This window comes from Chiloscyllium plagiosum, unplaced genomic scaffold (assembly GCF_037043375.1).
Source record: "Chiloscyllium plagiosum isolate Xiang-an unplaced genomic scaffold, Cpla_swu_hap1 HiC_scaffold_47, whole genome shotgun sequence".
NCBI lineage: Eukaryota > Metazoa > Chordata > Chondrichthyes > Orectolobiformes > Hemiscylliidae > Chiloscyllium > Chiloscyllium plagiosum.
In genome coordinates, this window is record NW_028270185.1 from 8,072,263 (window position 1) to 8,095,720 (window position 23,458).

At 49.8% G+C, this 23,458-nt stretch overlaps 1 protein-coding gene across 2 annotated transcripts in view; it reads left to right on the forward strand.

Moving 5' to 3' along the window:
• The window catches only part of dmpk (DM1 protein kinase), a 44,666-nt gene extending 23,442 nt beyond the window's left edge, over positions 1-21,224 (forward strand). For both annotated transcript variants that reach the window (XM_087984153.1, XM_087984154.1), the window contains 7 exons: positions 1,843-1,937; positions 3,349-3,460; positions 6,331-6,470; positions 10,595-10,692; positions 17,087-17,148; positions 19,541-19,621; positions 21,086-21,224. In XM_087984153.1, the coding sequence (XP_087840279.1) occupies positions 1,843-1,937; positions 3,349-3,460; positions 6,331-6,470; positions 10,595-10,692; positions 17,087-17,148; positions 19,541-19,621; positions 21,086-21,184 (687 nt within the window). In that variant the 3' untranslated portion in view covers positions 21,185-21,224. The remainder of the gene's footprint in view (positions 1-1,842; positions 1,938-3,348; positions 3,461-6,330; positions 6,471-10,594; positions 10,693-17,086; positions 17,149-19,540; positions 19,622-21,085) is intronic.
• Positions 21,225-23,458: the final 2,234 nt, after the last annotated feature.

Sequence of the window (23,458 nt, forward strand, 5' to 3'; positions counted from 1 at the left end):
TAAGCTCTGATCCCCAGCATCTGCAGACCTCACTTTCTCCTAGAAGTCACATGACACCAGGTTATAGTCCAACAGGTTTATTTAAATCACAAGCTTCGCCTGGCGAAAGCTCAGCGCTCCGAACGCTTGTGATTTTGAACAAAACTGTCAGACTATAACCTGGTGTTGTGTGACCTCTGACCTTGTCCACCCCAGCCCAACAGCGGCACCTCCACATCATTTAAACGCTGTAACTATACCCACATCCACCACTTTATCTGCAAGTTCCTTCCTCACAACAGGCCACTCTCTGTGTATAAAAACTGACCCCCATGTCCTTTTTAAAGCTTCCTCATCTCACCTTAAAAATTTGGTTCATTAGGGACGGGCAACAAATGCAGGGAGGTCCACATGCTCTCCCAAAAAAATGCTAATGAGACAGTCTACATCATTGCTTGATCTAGCTCTGCCCACAGCCCTGTGGTAAGGTGTTCCCCAATTAATGTTCTTCCATTATAGCGAAGTCTATAAATATTCCGCAGCCGCACGAGATTGAGAATATTATTCCTCGCAGAAGTTCTCCTCCTCTCTCTACAAGGTCATCTTCTGCCTTGGGACCCAACAGCCACACCGGATAAATGTGGATTTCAACAGCTTCCTCATTTCCCCTCCCCCCACATTACCCCAGTCCCAAGCCTCCGACTCAGCACTGCCCTCTGGACCCGTCCATCTCTGCCCCCTCTGACCTATCACCTTCTCCCTCACCTTCATCCACCTCTCGCTTTCTCAGCTACGTTCCCCCCCCACCCCCACCCCCACCTCCCTCCCATTTATCTCTCAGCACCCCCCACGGCCCACAAGCCTCATTCCTGAAGAAGGGCTTATGCCCGAAACATTGATTCTCCTGCTCCTCGGCTGCTGTGCTGTGCTTTTCCAGCACTCCACTCTCAACATAACCCCGTGCCTCTGTGTCATGTCAGTTCTGGTGGTGGGACACTGCAAACCGGTGTTTCCAGGTTCGAATCCCACTCCAGGAGCTGGTGCTCAACGCCATTACGTTCCTAATGTGGGTAAACGGGTCAATTAACAAGCTGTGAGGTGGGTAGTGAGAACAGGACTCTCTGAGTTCACCATGCCACCGAAGGTAATGGCAAGCCACCAGGCTTTTGCTCGCTGTAGATGGATGGACAGCCATGAAACCACAAGCCCATAGTCCCCACTGCCTTCTCACGGCGAGACGCAACTAGAAAATCATCCTCTACACCTCCCCTATCAACGCTCAGTGCGGGTGCTTCAAGTTCCCAGGAGTAAATATCATCAACGATCTAACCTGTTCAATCCAGTCAGGAAAGCACACCAACATCTCTACTTCCTCAGGATGCTATTGAAATTCAACATGTCCACAATCACCCTGACCAGGTTCACCATGGAAAGCATCATATCTGGATGCATCACGTATGACTATGGAAAACACAAGAAACTGCAGAGAGGCGTGAACACAGCCCAGTCCATCACCAGCCTCCCATCCACTCTCTCCGTCTACACCTCCCTCTGCCTCAGGAAGGTAGCCAACATCATCAGAGACCCCTCCCACCCCAGTTAGACCCTCTTCCGTCAGGCAGAAGCTTAAATACATGTCCCAACAGATTCAAGAACAGCTTCTTCCCTGCCAGACCTCTCATATACTAGAGTCGATCTTTCTCTGTCGCTCTAACCCTGTAATCTGAATGTCGTTCTCTTACCTTGATGGAAGGTAGGATTGGTTTGGACAGCAACGCGAAACAATACTTGTCACTGTATCTCGGTACGCGGGGCAGTGATGACTCAAATTGAATCAAAGTCTCCTCACTCGTTTTCCACCAGGGGACGTCCGATCAGGTTTCCCACGGTCTCTTCCCCGGGACACACCTGCCATTTGCAGGATTTACGTTTTCCGCGATCAGGGAAGGAACATCCAGGTAAGAGCTTCCAATTTGTGGGAGGGAAGAGGAAATGATGTTCAACACACAAAAAAAAAACGGAGGGAGCTGGAGAGGCTCGATGGGTCTGGCGGAGTCCGTGTGGAGAGAGGGGACGAGAGAAATGGAGTGAGGGTTTCTGGACCAGTGTTCCCTTCCCCCCCCCCCCCCTACCCACACTCCGCACTGTGCCCTCAGATCCCACCTGGATTCAACGGAAAGGGAATAGGAAGCTGGAATCGGCGTCACCAATGCTGTGGGATTGCCACAAGCCATCAGCGGGGAAGGGCTTCACTGGGGCGGTGCTCATGCTCACCGGTGGGATCTTGCTGTGCCCGCACCAGCATTGGGAGCACGGCCGTGGTTTAAGGCTCGGTGGGGGGGGGGGGAGCGACTTGGCAAAGTGTTGGAGGAGGTGCCAGGGAAAGGTAGCGACCCACTGGCGCACAGCAAGATCCCACAGGGAGCAAAGGGCAGTTAGCTGTCAACCAGGAGGTTAAATACAGGTTGGCAAGACAGACAGGGGAAGGCCTGATCTGGAACCATACACCCCCTTCACTGGGCCAACAGTGCTGGCTTATTTCCCACTCAGGTCCCAGAGCGGGGCTTGAACCCAGCACCTTGGGGGTTGAGGAACCACAGTACACCGCAGTGACCCACAGTGGCTACCGTGTGGCTGCTAGCCCTTATGAGCCCTTTTTTAGCCCTGGCATTGGGGCTGGGAAGATGGAGCAATGCAGTGAAGCTAAGGGATACAGTAAGAGCCAGGCTAACACCACTTACAGTTACAGAGTCATAGAGATGTACAGCAGGGAAACAGACCCTTCGGCCCAACCCGTCCATGCTGACCAGATATCCCAACCCAATCTAGTCCCACCTGCCAGCACCCGGCCCATATCCCTCCAAACCCTTCCTATTCATATACCCATCCAAATGCCTTTAAAATGTTGTAATTGTACCAGCCTCCACCACTTCCTCTGGCAGCTCATTCCATACACGTACCACCCTCTGTGTGTAAAAATTGCCCCTTAGGTCTCTTTTAAATCTTTCCCCTCTCACCCTAAACCTATGCCCTCTAGTTATGGACTCCCCCACCCCAGGGAAAAGACTTTGCCTATTTATCCTATCCATGCCCCTCATAATTTCCCAACCCATCAGCCTATTTGACCCCACTATCAAAGACGGCATTTTCCAATTCAATGGTCCAAAGAAGTGGGGCTGCGGGAGAATCCTCCAGCCCTGGCAACGTCCTTGTAAATCTTTTCTGAACCCTTTCAAGTTTCACAACATCCTTCCTATAGCAGGGAAACCGGAATTGCACGTAATATTCCAACAGTGGCCTCATCTTCTCCATCACTCCATCGGGAATATGGTGCAACCTTCAGTTTAAGGCAGATTTCCCTCTTCCCAGACAGGGTGACTGCGGAGAGACCGTGGGGGCGATGGACACGGGGGCGATGGACACAGACAAAGAGGGTGCGAGATCTACAGACAACGCCAATCAGTTGGACTCCAACGTACAGGTGAGGGTGAAAATAGTGACTCCACCATATCCCTGTCTGGCTCAATGCTTTATCCTGACCCCAGAAAACTGACTTGTGCAGGGGAGGGGGTGTGTCTGTCTGTGTGTCTTTTGTGTGTCTGTGGGTCTGTGTTTATCTGTGTGTGTGTCTGTGATTGTGTGTGTCTGTGAGTGCATGTCTGTGTGTGTGCGCGCGCGCGTGTCAATGTGTGTCTGTGTGTGTGTCCGAGTGTGTCTGTGGGTCTGTATGTATCTGTGTGTCTCTGTGTGTGTCTGTGAGTGCATGTCTGCATGTGTGTGTCTGTGGGTCTGTATGTATCTGTGTGTGTGTGTGCGTGTCAATGTGTGTCTGTGGGTCTGTATGTATCTGTGTGTGTGTGTCTGTGGGTATCTGTGAGTGTGTGTCTGTGTGTGTGAGCGCGCATGTCAATGTGTGTCTGTGGGTCTGTATGTATCTGTGTGTCTGTGTGTGTGTGTCTCTGTGTATGTCTGAGTGCATGTCTGCGTGTGTGTGTCTGTGGGTCTGTATGTATCTGTGTGTGTGTGTGTGTGTGCGTGTCAATGTGTGTCTGTGGGTCTGTATGTATCTGTGTGTGTGTGTCTGTATGTATCTGTGAGTGTGTGTCTGTGAGTACATGACTGTGTATATGTGTCTGTGCGTGTCAATGTGTGTCTGTGTGTGTGTCTGTGTGTGTCTGTGGGTCTGTATGTATCTGTGTGTCTCTGTGTGTGTCTGTGTTTGCATGTCTGCGTGTGTGTGTCTGTGGGGTCTGTATGTATCTGTGTGTGTGTGTCTGTGTGTATCTGTGAGTGTGTGTCTGTGAGTATGTCTGTGTATATGTGTGTGTGCGTGTCAATGTGTGTCTGTGTGTGTCTGTGGGTCTGTATGTATCTGCGTGTGTATGTGTCTGTGTGTATCTATGAGTGTGTGTCTGTGAGTACATGTCTGTGTATATGTGTGTGTGCGTGTCAATGTGTGTCTGTGTGTGTCTGTGGGTCTGTATGTATCTGCGTGTGTGTGCGTGTGCATGTGGGGTGGCGCGGTGTCTCAGTGGTTAGCACTGCTGCCTCACAGCAGCAGGGACCCGGGTTCAGTTCCTCAATGAATGAGGAAATTCATCCCTCCATTCCTTCTCCCGCAGCCCCACTTCTTGGACCATTGAATTGGAAAATGCCGTCTTTGATACTGGGGTCAAATAGGCTGATGGTATCCATTTGTTACAAACTTAGAATGAATGTAGGCCATTCGGCCTGGAACCTGCTCTGCTGTTCTGTAGAGTTATCGAGGTTTGCAGCATGAAAGCAGACCCTTCGGCCCAACTTGTCCATACTGCCCCCAGTTTTCACAAGAAATCTTGTCCCATCCGCCTGCGTTTGGTCTGTTTCATAGTCATTGGCGGTGTCGCACTTTGGGACTTTCTGAAACCATGAAAGGTGCTATATAAATGCAAGCCTTTATCTTTTCTCCATGATGCAAAGTGTAGAAGGTAGTGTATGCAAAACCTTGCCTATATCTCCAGTGTATGGCTTCAGGTGTTGAGAAGTTGTTGTTGTAACACGGTAGCAGCACCCCCTCCAGGACAGCAGGGGTAATTGCAACATTGCGGTCAGACTTACTTGCGCCACCTGCTGGAGGGCATTAAAATAGTTAAAGTACAACTTGGAGCTGCATTATTGCAGATGCTGGAATCTGTCCCGCAAACTGAAAATGCTGGGGATCACAGCAGGTCAGGCAGCATCCATGGAGAGAGAGAGAGCAAGCTAATGTTTCAAGTCTAAGTGACTAGGTTTATAAAACCATGAGGGGGCATGGGTAGGGTAAACAGACAAGGTCTTTTCCCTGGGGTGGGGAAGTCCAGAGCTAGAGGGCATAGGTTTAGGGGAAAGATAATAAAGAGACCTAAGGGGCAACATTTTCACACAGAGGGTGGTACGTGTATGGAATGAGCTGCCAGAGGATATGATGGAGGCTGGTACAATGACAGCGTTTAAAAGGCATCTGGATGGGTATATGAACAGGAAGGGTTTGGAGGGAAATGGGCCAAGTGTTGGCAAATGGGTCTAGATTAGTTTAGGATATCCATAAGACCATAAGACATAGGAGCGGAAGTAAGGCCATTCGGCCCATCGAGTCCACTCCGCCATTCAATCATGGCTGATGGGCATTTCAACTCCACTTACCTGCATTCTCCCCGTAACCCTTAATTCCTTGTGACATCAAGAATTTATCAATTTCTGCCTTGAAGATATTTAGCGTCGCAGCCTCCACTGCACTCTGCAGCAATGAATTCCACAGGCCCACCACTCTCTGGCTGAAGAAATGTCTCCGCATTTCTGTTCTGAATTTACCCCCTCTAATTCTAAGGCTGTGTCCACGGGTCCTAGTCTCCTCGCCTAACGGAAACAACTTCCTAGCGTCCACCCTCTCAAAGCCATGTATTATCTTGTAAGTTTCTGTTAGATCTTCCCTTAATCTTCTAAACTCCAATGAATACAATCCCAGGATCCTCAGCCGTTCCTCATATATTAGACCAACCATTCCAGGGATCTGGTCGGCATGGAGGAGTTGGACCGAAGGGGTGTGTTTCCGCGCTGTATGAATCTATGACTCTTCATCAGAGCTGGTGGGGGGTGTGAGGGGGACAGCGTTTGTGCAATAATGGGATGGTGGGGGGAGAAAGCCGATAGACAGTGCAGGTACATCACAACGTAACTGACTCCAGGGAGTGACAGAGAGGGACAAGACTGAATTTTACTGCACAGAAAGAGGCCATTTGGTCCATTGTATCCGTACTAGCAAGGAGGTGCAGGAGTGAGATTTCTGGGGTTTGGGTATGGTCGTAGCTAAAACAGCTCCCTTTCTGCCTCCAGGGTTTGTTGCAGGAATTGTCTGGAATTCCCACACCGGATCGGTTCCCGCTACAGTCAGCACCGGTGGAGGAATTGAAGGGCAGAGAGACTGATGATGATGAACTTCTGAAAGTAAAGACTGCAGACATGACCACTGAGAGGTAGAACACTAGAATTAATTACCACTGCTTTGTCCCTTCCTATAACAATGACTCCCTTCATTTCCAATATTTACACTAATTGTGAGTTCTCACCTTACAATAAATACATAATTCAGAGACATCTATTTAATTATTTAAAGGAACTCCATTTACTCTCGCATTATGGTATTACATTTCGGTCCTTTTAATCTAGCACATGCTGTACCTCTAAGTACAATAAACTAGCGTACCTTGTCCACCAAAAACCCATTAGCAAATACAGAGGAACCTCGATTATCCAGCATTCGATTAACGGAATTTTGGATTATCCGAACAAAATCGCAAGGTCCCGATGCCTGGCTAACTATGTTATCCGGCATCAGTTATCCGAATGAAATACTCCCTGTCCATGTCCTTCGGATAATCAAGGTTCCTCTGTCCACACACAGTGGGTGGCACGGTGGCACAGTGGTTAGCACTGCTGCCTCACAGAGCCAGAGACCCGGGTTCAATTCCCGCCTCAGGCGACTGACTGTGTGGAGTTTGCACATTCTCCCCGTGTCTGCGTGGGTTTCCTCCGGGTGCTCCGGTTTCCTCCCACAGTCCAAAAATGTGCAGGTTAGGTGAATTGGCCATGCTAAATTACCCGTAGTGTTAGGTGCAGGGGTAAATGTAGGGGAATGGGTCTGGGTGGGTTGTGCTTCGGCGGGGCGGTGTGGACTTGTTGGGCCGAAGGGCCTGTTTCCACACTGTAAGTAATCTAATCTAATCACACCAGCCTGATCCGCAGGACTGATTAATGCCAAGATACTCGGGGGGGGGGGGGGGGGAGCTGGATAGGCTGGAGGGTAGGAGGTTGAGGGGCAACCTCATAGAAGTTTATAAAATAATGAGGGGTATAGATAGATTGATGGTGTCTTTTCCCTGAGGTGGGGAATTTCAAGACTAGGAAGCACAATTTTAAGGAGAGAGATTTAAAAAAAGACATGAGGGGCAAATTTTTACACCGAGAGTAGTTCGGGTGTGGAATGAACTTCCCAAGAAAGTGCTGGATGTGGATACAGTTGCAACGTTTAAAGAGATGTGGATGGGTATATGAATAGGAAAGGTTTGGAGGGATATGGGCCGGGAGCAGGCAGCTGGGACTAGATTATAACGGGAGAGGACTGAGACGGGGAGAAACGTCTTCACCCAGAGAGTGGGAGAACCTGTGGAATTCTCTGACACAGAAAGCGGTTGAGAGTAAAACATCGAATGTTTTTGAGAAGGAGTTAGATTATCGTTATAGAGATGTACTGCACAGAAACAGACCCTTCGGCCCAACCCGTCCATGCCAACCAAGTTTCCCAAACTAATCTAATCCTGTCTGCCTCTGCATTTCTCTCACTAACCCTTCCTATTCATATACCCATCCAGATGCCTTTTAAACGCTGTAATTGTACCAGACTCCACCACTTCCTCTGGCAGCTCATTCCATACACATACCACCCTCTGTGTGAAAAAGTTGCCCCTTAGGTCTCTTTTATATCTTTCCCCTCTCCCCCTAAACCTATGCCCTCTAGTTCTGGACTCCCTCACCCCAGGGAAAAGACCTTGGCTATTCACCCTACCCACACCACTCATGATTTTGTAAACCTCTATAAATGTCACCCCCTCAACCTCCGACACTCCAGGGAAAATGGTCCCAGCCTCCCCTTATAGCTCAAACCCTGCAGTCCCGTTAATAACCTGGTAAGTCTTTCCTGCAGGAGAAAGTGAGGGCTGCAGATGCTGGAGATCAGAGCTGAAAATGTGTTGCTGGAAAAGCGCAGCAGGTCAGGCAGCATCCAAGGAGCAGGAGAATCGACGTTTCGGGCATAAGCCCTTCTTCAGGAAACTTCGGGCTTATGCCCGAAACGTCGATTCTCCTGCTCCTCGGATGCTGCCTGACCTGCTGCGCTTTTCCAGCAACACATTTTCAGCTCTGATCTCCAGCATCTGCAGCCCTCACTTTCTCCTCGAAGATTTTAACCTACTGCGAATCCTCTTACAAGGATGCCTTCCTTGAGAAATCTTTCCTGCACCCTCTCCAATTTAATGGTATTCGTCCTGTAGCAGGGTGACCAGAATTGTATTCTTCGGGCTAAAGGGATTGGAGGGTATGGGAACAGGGGGCTGAGTTGGATGATTAGCCATGGTCATATAGAATGGTAGAGCGGGTTAGAAGGGCTGAATGGCCTGATCCCACTCCTATTTTCTGTGTTTCTATACTCAGTGAAGGTATTGGATGAAACTGTATGTACCTACCCCTCGTTATAGTTAACTTTCCCTCCATAGTTGCTAATTGATGCACTCCCCTGGGAGTAGTGATCATGTTGCTGACCCTGGGGATTGAGTGGCCTCGGGAGATACAGGTCCAAATCTCATCAAGGGATCTGATCGAAATTTAATTAAAAATTCAACATCTTTTTAAAAAAATCTCGAATTCAAAGCTTGACTGATATAATCAATTGACATAAAAACCCCAACCGGTCTCCTTCAGGGAAGGAAATCTGCCGTCCTTACCCCGTCTGGCCTACATGTGACTCCAGACCCACAGCGATGGGGTTGACTCTTAACTCTCCTCCGGGCAATTGTCGAGCAAATTATTAATTTAAGGGCAATTAGGGACAGCAACAAAAGGTTAGGGTCAACAGTTCCGCACACATCCTGTTCCAGTTTATACACAAAGCCAGTTCTGGGCTGGAACGGTGGCTCAGTGGTTAGCACTGCTGCCTCACAGCACCAGGGTCCCAGGTTTGATTCCATCCTCGGGCGACTGTCTGTGTGGAGTTTGTATGTTCTCCCCGTGTCTGCGTGGGTTTCCTCCGGGTGCTCTGGTTTCCTCCCACAGTCCAAACTTTTGCAGGTTAGGGTGGATTGGTCACAGGACATTGTCCCATATCATCCAGGACTGTGCAGGGTAGGTGGGTTAGACATGGGGACTATAGGGTAGGGATGCATCTGGGTGAGATGCTCTTCAGAGGGTCAATGTGGACTTGATTGGCCAAATGGCTTGCTTCCACGCAGTAAGGATCCTGTGATAACTCTTTTTCACACACACACACACACTCTCTCTTTCTTTCTCTCTCTCTCCATCTCTCTTTCTCTCTCTCTTGCTCTCTCGCTCTCTCTCTCTCCATCTCTCTGTCTCACTCTCTCGCTCTCTCTCTCTGTCCAAGTCTCTGTCTCACTCTCTCGCTCTCTCTCTCTCTCTCCATCTCTCTGTCTCACTCTCTCGCTCTCTCTCTCTGTCCAAGTCTCTGTCTCGCTCTCTCGCTCTCTCGCTCTCTCTCTCTCTCTCTCTCCATCTCTCTGTCTCACTCTCTCGCTCTCTCTCTCTGTCCAAGTCTCTGTCTCGCTCTCTCGCTCTCTCTCTCTCCATCTCTCTGTCTCACTCTCTCACTCGCTCTCTCTGTCCAAGTCTCTGTCTCGCTCTCTTGCTCTCTCTCTCTCTCTCCATCTCTCTGTCTCACTCTCTTGCTCTCTCTCTCTCTCTGTCCAAGTCTCTGTCTCGCTCTCTCTCTCTCTCTCTCTCTATCTCTCCATCTCTCTATCTCACTCTCTTGCTCTCTCGCTCTCTCTATCTGTCCAAGTCTCTGTCTCATTCTCTCACTCTCTCTCTCTCTCTCTCCATCTCTCTGTCTCACTCTCTTGCTCTCTCGCTCTCTCTCTCTGTCCAAGTCTCTGTCTCGCCCTCTCTCTCACTCTCTCTCTCTCCATCTCTCTGTCTCACTCTCTCACTCTCTCTCTCGCTCTCTCTCTGTCCAAGTCTCTGTCTCACTCTCTCTCTCACTCTCTCTCTCTCTCCATCTCTCTGTCTCACTCTCTCACTCTCTCTCTCTCTCCATCTCTCTGTCTCACTCTCTCATTCTCTCTCTCTCTCTCTCTCTCCATCTCTCTGTCTCACTCTCTCACTCTCTCTCTCTCTCCATCTCTCTGTCTCACTCTCTTGCTCTCTCGCTCTCTGTCCAAGTCTCTGTCTTGCTCTCTCTCTCTCCATCTCTCTCTCCATCTCTCTGTCTCACTCTCTCACTCTCTCGCTCTCTCTCTCTGTCCAAGTCTCTTTGTTGCTGTATTTGATGGTTCTCCTCTCAGATTTTCAAGCGCATTCTCTCACTCCCTAGGCTACTCACAAAAGCAAATGCCAGGAACACAACACTGGAGGAAGAATTAAAGAAAACGATGAGGGAACTGGAAGAAATGAGATGCAGATTAAACCAGGGTGAGACTTCAGAGAATTATTTCGGAAATGTCTGCTTTTGTCCTGTGCATTGGCTAGTCCTGCTCTCTGCGCTCAACTCGGAATGTTGTGTCTGTGTTCTCTCTGTTTATAGTGTTAGCAAGTTTGGAGAAGAAATGTAGCTCAGGTTGAGGTTCTGGATGTAGGTTTGCTTGCTGAGTTGGAAGGTTCATTTTCAGACGTTTCGTCACCATGCTAGGTTACATCTTCAGTGAGCATCCGGGTGAAGCACTGGTGGTATGTCCAACTTTTTTTTATGTGTTTAGGTTTCCTTGGGTTGGTAATGTCATTTCCTGTGTTAGTGATGTCATCTCCTGTTCTTTTCTCTCAGGGGGTGGTAAATGGGATCCAAGTCAATGTGTTTGTTGATAGAGTTCTGGTTGGAATGCGATGCTTCTAGGAATTCTCGTGCGTGTCTCTGTTTGGCTTGTCCGAGGATGGATGTGCTGTCCCAGTCGAAGTGGTGGAAATGACATCACCAACCCAGGGAAACCTAAACACATCAATAGAAAGAGGGTCACTAACACCAGCGCTTCACCGGAGGCTCACTGATGATGTTACCCAGCATGGTGACGAAACGTCTGAAACCGAACCTTCCAGCTCAGTGAGCTAACTTACATCCAGAGTCATGGAGTTATACAGCACATAAACAGATCCATCGGTCCAACCAGTCCACACTGACCCTTCTGTCTATTCTCTCTCTTCCTGCTCTCTCGGTTTTCTCATTTCCTGCTCCTTTATATGTCTCTCTCTACCTGCTCTACACCCCCCCCCCACTCTCTCTCACTTTCTTCCTGCCCTTTCTATTATCCCACTTCCTGCTTCCCTCCTTTCCCGTTCTCCGACCCTCTTGCCCCGCCCACTGCTGTGAGACTGGTTCTATTCAATCAGTAATGTTTGTGTTATCCCTCGGAACAGAAGGATCTGGCTGGGGATAGGGTAGTATTGTAGAATCCAACAGAAGTTTATTGCAATGGACTATTATGTACAAACATGACATTCCTCAGGTACACAAGGGTCTGGGCTCACTTTCAGCTGCTGGTTACAGCACAGGGGCATGTCCTGCTTCAGATGGGCTCTGGGGTAAGACAGAGTCCTGGACCTTTATACCGTGAGGTCACATGATACAGTGATGCGATCATGGGCATGTCTCTTAAAGGTAACCTGACATTCAGACCATGAGCACTAACACACCAGGGTGTACATCGCTCTCCCTCTCTCTGCCCCCCGTGTTCTCTCTCGCCCTATTCTGTGTGTGTCTCTTTCTTTCTCTCTCTCCCCCACTCTGTGTTTGTGTGTCTCTCTTTGTCTCTGTCTCTCCCTTCTCTCTCTTTCTGTGCATCTGTCTCTGTCTCTCTCCCTGTTCTCTGTCTCTCTCCCTGCTCTCTGTCTCTGTCTCTCTCTCTCTGCACCGTGTCTGTGTGTGTCTCTCTCTCCCTGTTCTGTCTGTTTGTCTGTCTGTCTGTCTGTCTCTCTCTCTCTCTCTCTCCATGCTCTGTCTTTCTCTCTCTCCTCTTGTTCTGTCTCTCTTTCTCTGTCTCTTTCTCCCTGCTCTCTGTCTCTGTCTCTCTCTCTCTGCACCGTGTCTGTGTGTGTCTCTCTCTCCCTGTTCTGTCTGTTTGTCTGTCTGTCTGTCTGTCTCTCTCTCTCTCTCTCCATGCTCTGTCTTTCTCTCTCACCTCTTGTTCTGTCTCTCTCTCTCTGTCTCTCTCTCTGCACCGTGTCTGTGTGTGTCTCTCTCTCCCTGTTCTGTCTGTCTCTCTCTCTCTCTCCATGCTCTGTCTTTCTCTCTCTCCTCTTGTTCTGTCTCTCTCTCTGTGTCTCTCTCTCTCCCTGCTCTCTGTCTCTCTCTCTCTGCACCGTGTCTGTGTGTGTCTCTCTCTCCCTGTTCTGTCTGTCTGTCTGACTCTCTCTCCATGCTGTTTTTCTCTCTCTCCTCTTGTTCTGTCTGTCTCTCTCTGTCTCTCTCTCCCTGCTCTGTCTGTCTGTTTGTCTGTCTCTCTCTCTGTCTGTCTGTCTCTCTCTCTCTGTACCACATCTGTGTCTCTCTCTCTCTCCCTGCTCTCTTGTCTGTCTGTCTGTCTGTCTCTCTCTGTCTCTGTTATTTCTCGTTGCTCTGTGACTGCAGTGTTGTGTTCCTGGCACTAGTTAGTGATATTGTGCTCGCCAGGAGGTGAGCAGACAGTGAGCATGGTTTGAGTTTGACTAAAAGTAATTCATGATTTATGTTTACTGAGCGTCCACAAACCTCCCTCTGTGCCATCTTCTCCCTCTGTCCTTCAACTCCTCCGAGCCATGGTTCCCTGACAATTCTGTGACTGGCATACAGCAGCTGTGCGCAGGTAGAGAGACTTGCATTGATATAGCGCCTAGGCTCCCTCAGGACACTTTGCAACTGATGGAAGTATTTCGGACGGGCGGTCAGTGTTACAATCAGGAAAGCACAGCAAGATCCCATGCCCAGTGAAGGTGGGATCTATCTGAGGGGTAAAGATTGAGCAGGTCAGGGGACAGCGCTCCATTGCGATGTCATGGGTGGCGAGGTGGAGGCAAATGAGTGAATTATTCCATTTTTCCATGACCTTCACACGTTTTACTCCATGCCATTTCTTACCACCACCCTCTTGGAGTCAATGATTCAGGAAAACAAAACTTGCATTTGCATAGCACCCTTGGTGCATCAAGAGATGTTACAACAACTTGCCCAGAGGATTGGATCACGAGGGAGGGTCTTAAAGCAGGAGGGGGCTAACCAGGGAGGGAATTCCTGAGCCTGGGGCACAGGCGCCCATACGGTGTGGCCACCCGGGGGGAAGAAAGGGAACTCTGGGTGGGGGTGGGGTGGGGTGGGGCATCATGCAAGAGATGGAGTGGAGAACTTTCAATCATCCCGGGAGAGGAAGGGGGTCAGAGAGATATGGAGGGATGAAGAGGTGGGGAGGATGTGAACACACATCTCTTACTGAGTGAAGAGTTGCGGATGCTTAGGAAACGAGATAGAAATTGCTGGAAAAGCTCAGCAGATCTGGCAGCACCCACAGAGAGAAAGCAGAGTTAATGTTTCGGGTCCAGTGACCCTTCCTCAGAAACCCTGTTGGCCCAATAGACTCGGAGAGTTGTGTTAGAGTCTGATCGTCCGGTAGAGTCACCTGTTGTGTTATGATTGTGACAGAATGTTGTCTTTCAGGGTGGAATTATCTCCTTTAATAATAGCCAGTAACAGCAGAGAACAAAACTCTTAGTGTGTATCTTCCCCCTGGATGTAGGTTTGCAAGCTAAGCTGGAAGGTTCATTTTCAGTCGTTTCGTCACCACACTAGGTAACATCTTCAGTGAGCCTCCGGATGAAGCACTGGTGGTGTAGCCCGCTTTCTATTTATATGTTTGGGTGTCCTTGGGTTGGTGATGCCATTTCCTGTGGTGACATCATTTCCTACGTTGATGTCATTTCCTGTTCTTTTTCTCAGGGGGTGGTAAATGGGATCCAAGTTGATGTGTTTGTTGATAGAGTTTTGGTTGGGATGCCACGCTTCTAGGAATTCCCGTGAGTGTCTCTGTTTGGCTTGTCCGAGGATGGATGTGTTGTCCCAGTTGAAGTGGTGTCCTGTATGTGAGGATATTAGTGAGAGAGGGTCATGTCGTTTTGTGGCTAGTTGGTGTTCATGTATCCTGGTGGCCAGTTTCCTCCCCGTTTATCCAATGTCGTGTTCATTACAGTCCTTGCACGGTATTTTGGAAATAACATTAGTTTGTTGGTATCTCGGTGGGGGGAGGGGGGTAGGGGCACTTGAAGTAATTCCTTGCAGTCTTTCATGAGATTTGGGGCAAGGTGAGGTCAGCATTTATTACCCCACTTCATTGCCCCTAGAGCTGAGTTCGATCCATTTCAGGCCACGATTACAAGTCCGACCCCCATCGCTGTGGGCCAGACCAGGATAAAGAGGGCACCTCCCTGAAATAAGCCGGATGAGGTTTTTAACCAACAGTTCTGAAGAAGGACCTGAAACATTAAGTCTGCTTTCTCTCTCTCTCTCTCTGCAGATGCTGCTGAGTTTCTCCAGCAAATCCTCCTTCCGATTTCCTGCATCCTTTTTTGTGTTTTATTGTAAGGTTTATGTGCTCCCCGTCAGGGCTAGCTTTTGGTGTCATGGAGCCATAGAGCTGTACAGCACGGAAACAGGCCCTTCGGCCCAACCTGTCCACTCCGCCCAGTTTTCATAATTTAAACTGGTTCCATTTCCCTGTGTTTGGTCCCTCTCCCTCCATACCTATCCCATCCATCTACCTGTCTAAACGTTTCCTAACTTGTACTCTCCTCCACCACTACCTCTGCCAGCATGTTCCAGACACTCACCACCCTCTGTGTGAAAGAAATTACCCCTCTGAACCCCCCCCCTCACCTTAAACCTATACCCTCTAGTTTTAGACCCTGGGGAAAGGCTATTGGCTAGCTACCTTATCCATGTCTCTCACGGATGATTTTTATAGAGTTTTATAAGGTCACCCCTCAGTCTCCTACGCTCAGGGGAAAGGATTCCCAGCCTATCCTGGGTTTTTATCACCCTGATGGGGTTCAAACCCATGTCCCCACAGCATTAGCCCGGGTAACTGCATTGCTAGTCCAGTGGCAGGGCCATAACACCTAAAGACTAAAGGAAGGGTAGCTCAGTGGTTAGCACTGCTGCCTCACAGCACCAGGAACCCAGGTTTGATCCCAGCCTCGGGCAACTATCTGTGTGGAGTTTGCATATTTTTACAATTAGAATCCCTACAGTGTGGCCATTTTAGATTAGATTCCCTATAGTATGGAAACAGGCCCTTCGGCCCAACAAGTCCACACTGACCTGACGAAGAGCAACCCACCTCTGACTAATGCACCCAACACTATGGGGCAATTTAGCATCGACAATCCACCCTAACCTGCACATCTTTGAACTGTGGGAGGTAACTCCACACAGACAGTTGCCCAAGGCTGGAATTGAACCCAGGTCCCTGGCACTGTGAGGCAGCAGTGCTAAACACTGAACCACTGTGTGACCAAACAAGTCCATACTGACCGTCCAAAGATTCTCCCTGTGCCTGTGTGGGTTTCTTCCCACAGTCCAAAGATGGGCAGGTTAGGGTGAACAGGCCGTGCTAAATTGCCCCATAGGGTCCAGGGATGTGCAGGCCGGGTGCATTAGTCAGAGGTAAATGGAGACTAATAGGGTCAGGGAATGGGTCTGGGTGGGTTATTCTTCTGAAGGTCAGTGTGGACTTGTTGGGCCAAATGGCTACACTGTAGGGATTCTATAAAGACTTGGTTCCCTAAAGAAAAATCATGCAATATGTTAGTGTGAGTGTTGACATTGAGTGTAATATTTGGAAATATTAATGAGCGGTATTGAACATCTGTTGGATCTTTCGATACCACATTCCCCACAACATCCCAGTGCTTTAGGTTAATAGATTCAGATACAAATATCTTTCCAGAGACAAAACACCCGCTTGGGGCAACTGGAGAGTGAGGAACAGTACCTTCCCCATGATGTTATCTTCACTGGAAGGACAGATAGTGTGGCATGTCTGTCAGGAGACAGTGAGGATTGCAGATGCTGGAGATCAGAGTCAAGATTAGAGTGGGGCTGGAAAAGCACAGCAGGTCAGGTAGCATCCGAGGAGCAGGAGAATCGACGTTCCAAGCATAATCCCTTCATCAAGGATGAGGGGGTTACCCCCACATTCCTGATAAAGAGCTTACGCCCGAAACGTCGATTCTCCTGCTCCTCAGATGCTGCCTGACCTGCTGTGCTTTTCCAGCCCCGCACTTTTTGACTGGGATGTGGGTCAGGAATCTTAAGGAGCGCCGCTGTTTATAAAGTTGGGGGGGGGGGGTGCGGGGATGGAGAGGGGGGAGGTGAATTTTCCCAATGGGCCTCCCCAATCCTGAGCCGAAACCACCAAAAAACCGGAAACAGCTCCTTGCCATTCGTGGAGTCGTTCCATGCCTGAGTGCCAACAGAGCGACGGTGACCGTGCGTCACCACCTCTCATCTGGGGGGGGGGGGGGGGGGGAACTTCAGGATGTGACAAGCACTATGTAAATGCAGGTACCTGTCTTCCGAAGGGCAGGAAGCTGATTGGCTGCTTCGGGAGATGGGGCTTTGGGGGGAGATGAGGGTGTTGTCCGTCCGGGGGATGTCAGGGATGGGTGAAAAAACATTAAAGTGGGTCAGGGGGGTGTAGAGTGATCAAATTGGTTACCAATCAGGGTGGTTCCTGAGTGGTAGAGGGAAGTGGGCATTGTGAGCCAATAGGGAGCGCTGACACGATGATAAACCTGAGCTAAGACCCTGTTGACTAAACTCTCCCGTTTGTGTCTGGATTTTTTTTGACAGGTTCAGCGCACCTTGACCTGCGGTGTTTTCCGTTCTGTCCCGAACTGGACGGTCTGTGGGAGGTAAGTATCTGGGACCCAGGAGCAGCCTCGGTCTGCAAACTGAAACAACGGTATAGAGGCTTCCAGAAATGTTCTGTGCAAGCGCCGGGCCGGATAGCCAAGCCGTAACAGAATGTTGTGACGCTCCACTGCAGCTGGTGGGACGCGAACCCGGGTCAGAGGCAGGGACACTACCACAAGAGCTGGAGTTGGGGCATCATGTTGAGGTTGTACAGGACTTTGGTGAGGCCTTATCTGGAGTACTGTGCCCAGTTGTAGTCGTCCTGTTATAGGAAGGATATTAAACCGGGGGGGTTTCGGAAGAGATTAACCAAGATGTTGCCGGGGATGGGAGGGTTTGAGATTTAGGGAGATGCTGGGTAGGCAGGGACTTTTTTCACTGGAGTGTAGGAGGTTGAGGGGTGACCTTGTAGAGGTTTATAAAACCTTGAGGGATATAGATAAGGGGAATGGCAAGTGTCTTTTCCCAAGGGTGGGGGAATTGAGATTAGAGGGCAGAGGTTGAAGGTGAGAGGTGAAAGGTTTAAAAGGGTCACAAGAGGCAACTTTCTTCACACAGAGGGTGGTCAGTGTGTGGGATGAGCTTCCAGAAGAAGTGATGGAGGCTGGTACAGTTACAACATTTAAAAGATATTTGGATAAGTACATGAATAGGAAGGGTTTGGAGCAGGCAGGTGGACCTAGTTGAGTTTGGGATTATGGTCGGCATGGATTGGTTGGGCCGAAGGGTCTGTTTCCGTGCTGGGTGACTTTATGAACCAAGTGTAGACCCTGAGCATTCTGACAGTCGTGAAGGTATGAATGGATTCCTGTCAAGTGACTTTCCATATTTGGATTTTCACACACGCAGTGGTCAGTGTCCCAGAATGCCACTTGTCGGCAATGTATTCCTGGCCAAGATCCCCATCCACAAACATCCACTCCCTCCACCACCAACACCCAGTCACAGCAGTGTGTACCATCGGCGCAGAAATTCACCAAAGATCCTCAGACAGCACCTTTGTAAGCCCAGTGGGTGTACCAGAACTCAGAGAGAGAGAGAGAGAGAGAGAGAGGAACCGAACAGTTTCCACACAGACAGAGCGACCATTAACAATCCTGATTCAGTCCGACTCAGACAATCCCCACCCCCAGGATTGGAACGTGTTGATGCGTCAATCCCAGGGTCACTGTGGGGGTGGGGGGGTGTGCTGACCTGTCAGGGGAGCTGTCTTTTCAGGTCAATGTTAACCTGAGGCCCAACAGCCTGTGGGGGGGTGGGAGGGCGCTCCCTGTGCAATCCATAACAGGACTGTATGATATCCCACCTCTTATCGCCAATGACCACTGAGCTCCCCCTCAGACAGCGCCTTCCAAACCCACGGCCACTTCCATCGAGAAGGACAAGGGGCAGCAGATACATGGGAACACCACCCCTTGCAAGTTCCCCTCCACCCCCTATCCTGTCTTGCAAAGATATCCCCGTTCCTTTAGTGTCGCTGGGTCAGAATCCTGGAATTCCCTCCCTCAGGGCACTGTGGGTCAACCCACAGCACATGGACTGCAGTGGCTCAAGAAGGCAGCTCACACCCACCTTCTCAAGGGGGCAACTAGGGACGGGCAATAAATGCTGAGCCCAACCAGTGACACCCACGTCCCATGAGCTAATTTATAAAAATACCTACGATGATGTTGAGGCACGTGTTGGGAAATTACTCTCTTAAGCAACCAGTCTGTCGACTTGCAGACTTTAATGTTTCCAACTCCCAACGGGATATGGGTCTCGCTGGCAGGAGGACTGGTAACTACCCCCTGAACTGAACAACCGCTCGCCCATTACAGAGGGCAGATAAAGGCAGAGTAAAGCTCCTTCTACACTGTCCCCATAAAACATTCCCAGGACAGGGACAGCACGGGGTTAGATACAGAGTAAAGCTCTCTCTACACTGTTCCCATCAAATACTTCCAGCACATGACAGCACGGGGTTAGATACAGAGTAAAGCTCTCTCTACACTGTGCTCCATCAAACACTCCCAGGACAGGGCCAGCACGGGATTAGATACAGAGTAAAGCTCCCTCTACACTGTCCCCATCAAACACTCCCAGGACAGGGACAGCACGGGGTTAGATACAGAGTAAAGCTCTCTCTACACTGTCCCCATCAAACACTTCCAGGACAGGGCCAGCACGGGGTTAGATACAGAGTAAAGCTCCCTCTACACTGTCCCCATTAAGCACTCCCAGGACAGGGCCAGCACGGGGTTAGATACAGAGTAAAGCTACCCCTACACTGTCCCCATCAAACACTCCCAGGACAGGGCCAGCACAGGGTTAGCTGTGTTTCTGTCACTGTTGATTGTGCAGTTTGAGACGGGGTGGTGATGTGTTGTTCTGTTGTGTCCTCTCTTACAGAGGCGCTATGTGTTCACTGCCCCAGTCTTGGAGTCGCCGCTGGTGGTTCCTGTTCTTCGGTATCTCGTGCTGTTCGGCGGGGTAAGGTCCCGAATGATTGGCCGCTCCCTTACCCTGCCCAGACAAGCTTGAGGCATCCAATCACACAGTCACGTCTCGAACATCAGTCACAAAGCAGACTTACTCTGACCCACCTGTCCCACCACCTACAAGTCAGGAGTGTGAGGGAATACTCCCCACTTGCCCCTGGATGGGGGCAGCTCCAACAACACTCAAGAAGCTCAACACCATCCAGGGACAAAGCAGCCCCCGCTTGATTGGCACCACATCCACAAACATCCCCTCCCTCCATCATTCACTAGCAGCAGTGTGTTCTACCTACAAGATGCACCGCAGAAATTCTCCAGAGATCCTTAGACACACGCTCACAAACCCACGACCATCTACAAGGGTCAGCAGGTACATGGGAACACCACCCCCTGCAAGTTCCCCTCCACTCACCATCAGTGTGTCTGGGTCAAAATCCTGGAACTGACAGAATCGAAACATTGAGAGTTCAAGACCCATAACAGAGTTTTGGACATGTTCTCAATCCCACGTCTCCTGCTACAGGACTGAGGGAGTGCTGCCCTGTCGAAGGTGGGGGGTCTCACGCGAGACATTAAAGCAGGGCCCTGTCCACCCTCTCAGTTAATCATAAATTTCCCAAGAACAGCTGGCATGGTCTCTTTGGTGGCCGAACATCAGTGAAAAACAGATGATCTGGTCATTATCGCATTACTGTTTGTGGGATCTTCCTGTGCACATATTAGCTGCTACATTGACACTACTCTTCAAGTTGGAATATTGCGTGCAATTCTGGTCTCCCTCCTATCGGAAAAATGTTGTGAAACTTGAAAGGGGTTCAGAAAAGATTTACAAGGATGTTGCCAGGGTGGGAGGGTTTGAGCTACAGGGAGAGGCTGAACAGGCTGGGGCTGTTTTCCCTGGAGCGTCGGAGGCTGAGGGGTGACCTTATAGAGGTTTATAAAATCATGAGGGGCATGGATAGGATAAATAGACAAGGTTTTTTTCCCTGGAGTCGGGCAGTCCAGAACTAGAGGGTTTAGGATGAGAGGGAAAAGATATAAAAGGGACCTAAGGGGCAAGCTTTTCACACTGAGGGTGGTGTGTGTATGGAGTGAGCTGCCAGAGGAAGTGGTGGAGGCTGGTACAATTACAACATTTAAAAGGCATCTGGATGGGTATATGAATAGGAAGGGTTTAGAGGGATATGGGCCAAATGCTGGCAAATGGGACTCGATTAGCTTAGGATATTTGGTCAGCATGGATGGGTTGGACCGAAGGGTCTGTTTCCATGCTGTACATCTCTATGAGTCTATGGCTCTACTCCTCAAATTGTACTTCATTGACTGTGAAATGCTTTGGGACATCCTGTCTTTCTGAAAGAGATGGGCTGTTTCCTGCTGAATAGTCGAATGTAAACCCATTGGTGATTTTCCAAGATGGCGTTAACTTTGTCCAAACCTCCATGTTTTCTTTCAGGTCCTGAAGCCAATGGGAGCAATGAAAGGACTCCTCCTCCTGTGGATGGTGGGGTGCCGATTGCTGGCACCTACCTGCTGCCCAGTGGTACCGCCCTGAGATCCCATTCCTCTCTCTCATCGGCCCACTCGGAAACGGCCTGCACCACTGCCCCAGCGGGGGTGGGGGGAGGGGGAAGGAGAGCGCCACCTGGGAGAGGATTGTTGTGGCGGGGGGGGGAGGTAAGAATTGCAAAGCATGTTCCTGGGACGGGCAACCCAATTGCCCAAGACGCAAGGCCTTTAGGATCGGAGGAAAGGAGTCATTGGCAACTCCCATCTCCTTGGCTACACTTCCCGAAGCTGAGAGCTTGTAGGGTCTCATTAGAGTTGAGTAGGGCCGTGCCTGACGTCCGTCGTCCGTGGGAGAGGCAGGGATGTGGTGGACTCATCAGAGGGTGAGAAATGGACTGGGAGCAGGAGTAAGCTATTCAAGCCCCTCCAGCCTACTCCTCCATGATCTGACCTCATCTCGGCCTCCCCCCTCCCCCACTGCTTTCCTTCCAGCTCTCCAGGAATAGGAACATGCTTCGATGGTGGTGAGACAGCCCACCGTCCTCTGATAACCTTCCTGGAGGGTAGACCATCACCAACCCCTTCCTCCTCCTTACCCAACCTCCACGTCAACTAAAACAAACCAGAGCAGGTGGGGGGGAGACGGAGAAGATGGAAGTTCTGTTGTCCACGACCAAGAAACCAGTATCCACCTCAGCGCCTCCAGTAACCAATCATTAACCTTCGGAATCGCAGAGTGTAATGGCAGACTTGTACCCAACGCCTGCATTGCTCTGAGTTCGAGTCCCACCCTGGAAAAATATAATTCAATAAAACTAGTCCACATGGTGACCAATGGTTCACACGACTGAATCATAGAATCCCCACAGTGCGGAAACAGGCCCTTCGGCCCAACAAGTGTACACCAACGCTCCAAGAGTAACCCACCCAGATCCCTTCCCCTACCCTATTACTCTACATTTACCCCTGACTAATGCACCTAACCTAGATGTCCCTGAACAATATGGGTAATTTCCCATGGCCAATCCACCCTAACCTGCACATCCCTGAACATTATGGGACAATTTGGCACGGCCAATCCACCCTAACCTGCATATCCCTGAACAATGTGGGTAATTTAGCACGGCCAATCCACCCTAACCTGCATATCCCTGAACAATATGGGTAATTTAGCACGGCCAATCCACCCTAACCTGCATATCCCTGAACAATGTGGGTAATTTAGCACGGCCAATCCACCCTAACCTGCATATCCCTGAACAATATGGGTAATTTAGCACGGCCAATCCACCCTAACCTGCACATCCCTGAACAATATGGGTAATTTAGCACGGCCAATCCACCCTAACCTGCATATCCCTGAATAATATGGGACAATTTAGCACGGCCAATCCACCCTAACCTGCACATCCCTGAACAATATGGGTAATTTAGCACGGCCAATCCAGCCTAACCTGCACATTGTTGGACTGTGGGAGGAATCCGGAGGACCCGGAGGAAACCCACCCAGACGCGGGGAGAATGTGGAAACTCCACACAGATAGTCGCCCGAGGCTGGAATCGAACCTGGGTCCCTGTGAGGCAGCTGTGCTAACCACTGAGCCACCGTGGATTAAGAATTGCAATTGGATAACTAATGCCATTCACAGAGGGATCTGCTGTCCTTACCTGTGTGTCTATAGATCCCAGAGTGATGTGGTTTAAACTGCCTTATGGGAATACCTCACTGAGTAACAAAGGCAGCAATTGATGGGCAATACATGTTCATCACTGCCAGTGTTATACACAAGCTGGGAATGAATATTCTAATCACGTGTCAGGAGTCCCTTACAGAGCAGTGAGCTCTGATTTCTGACACGAGTCAGGGACAGCAGGAGGTTTAGAGGCAGATTTACCCGAAGGTGGAGACGTGTGTCAGTCTGGGGTGTGTTATGGACCAGGCCAGACCCCCTTTAAAACATTGCAAGAAAGTAGCCCAGACTCTCACTTTGCGAGTTGGTTTAAGCAGGTGTAAAGTGGATATTCCAGGAGCGATGCAGCTGGTCAAACCAAACAGAATTTATTTACAGGATTACCGAATAAAACACAAACAAAAGGGAACAAAATACAGAATAACTTAACCTTTCCGCAAACCCAACAGATCATCCCAGCTTAATGATGCTGTTCCCAATACGTGCAACAATCCCCATTAACACCCCCTTGGTACAAAAGGTAAAATCCAATATATGGTCTTCTAGGAGAAAGGGAGGATCAGCATGGACCTGCTTCTGTGGGCCCAGCAGCTTTTACCACGCTACAGTTACAAACCAAACCAAACCAG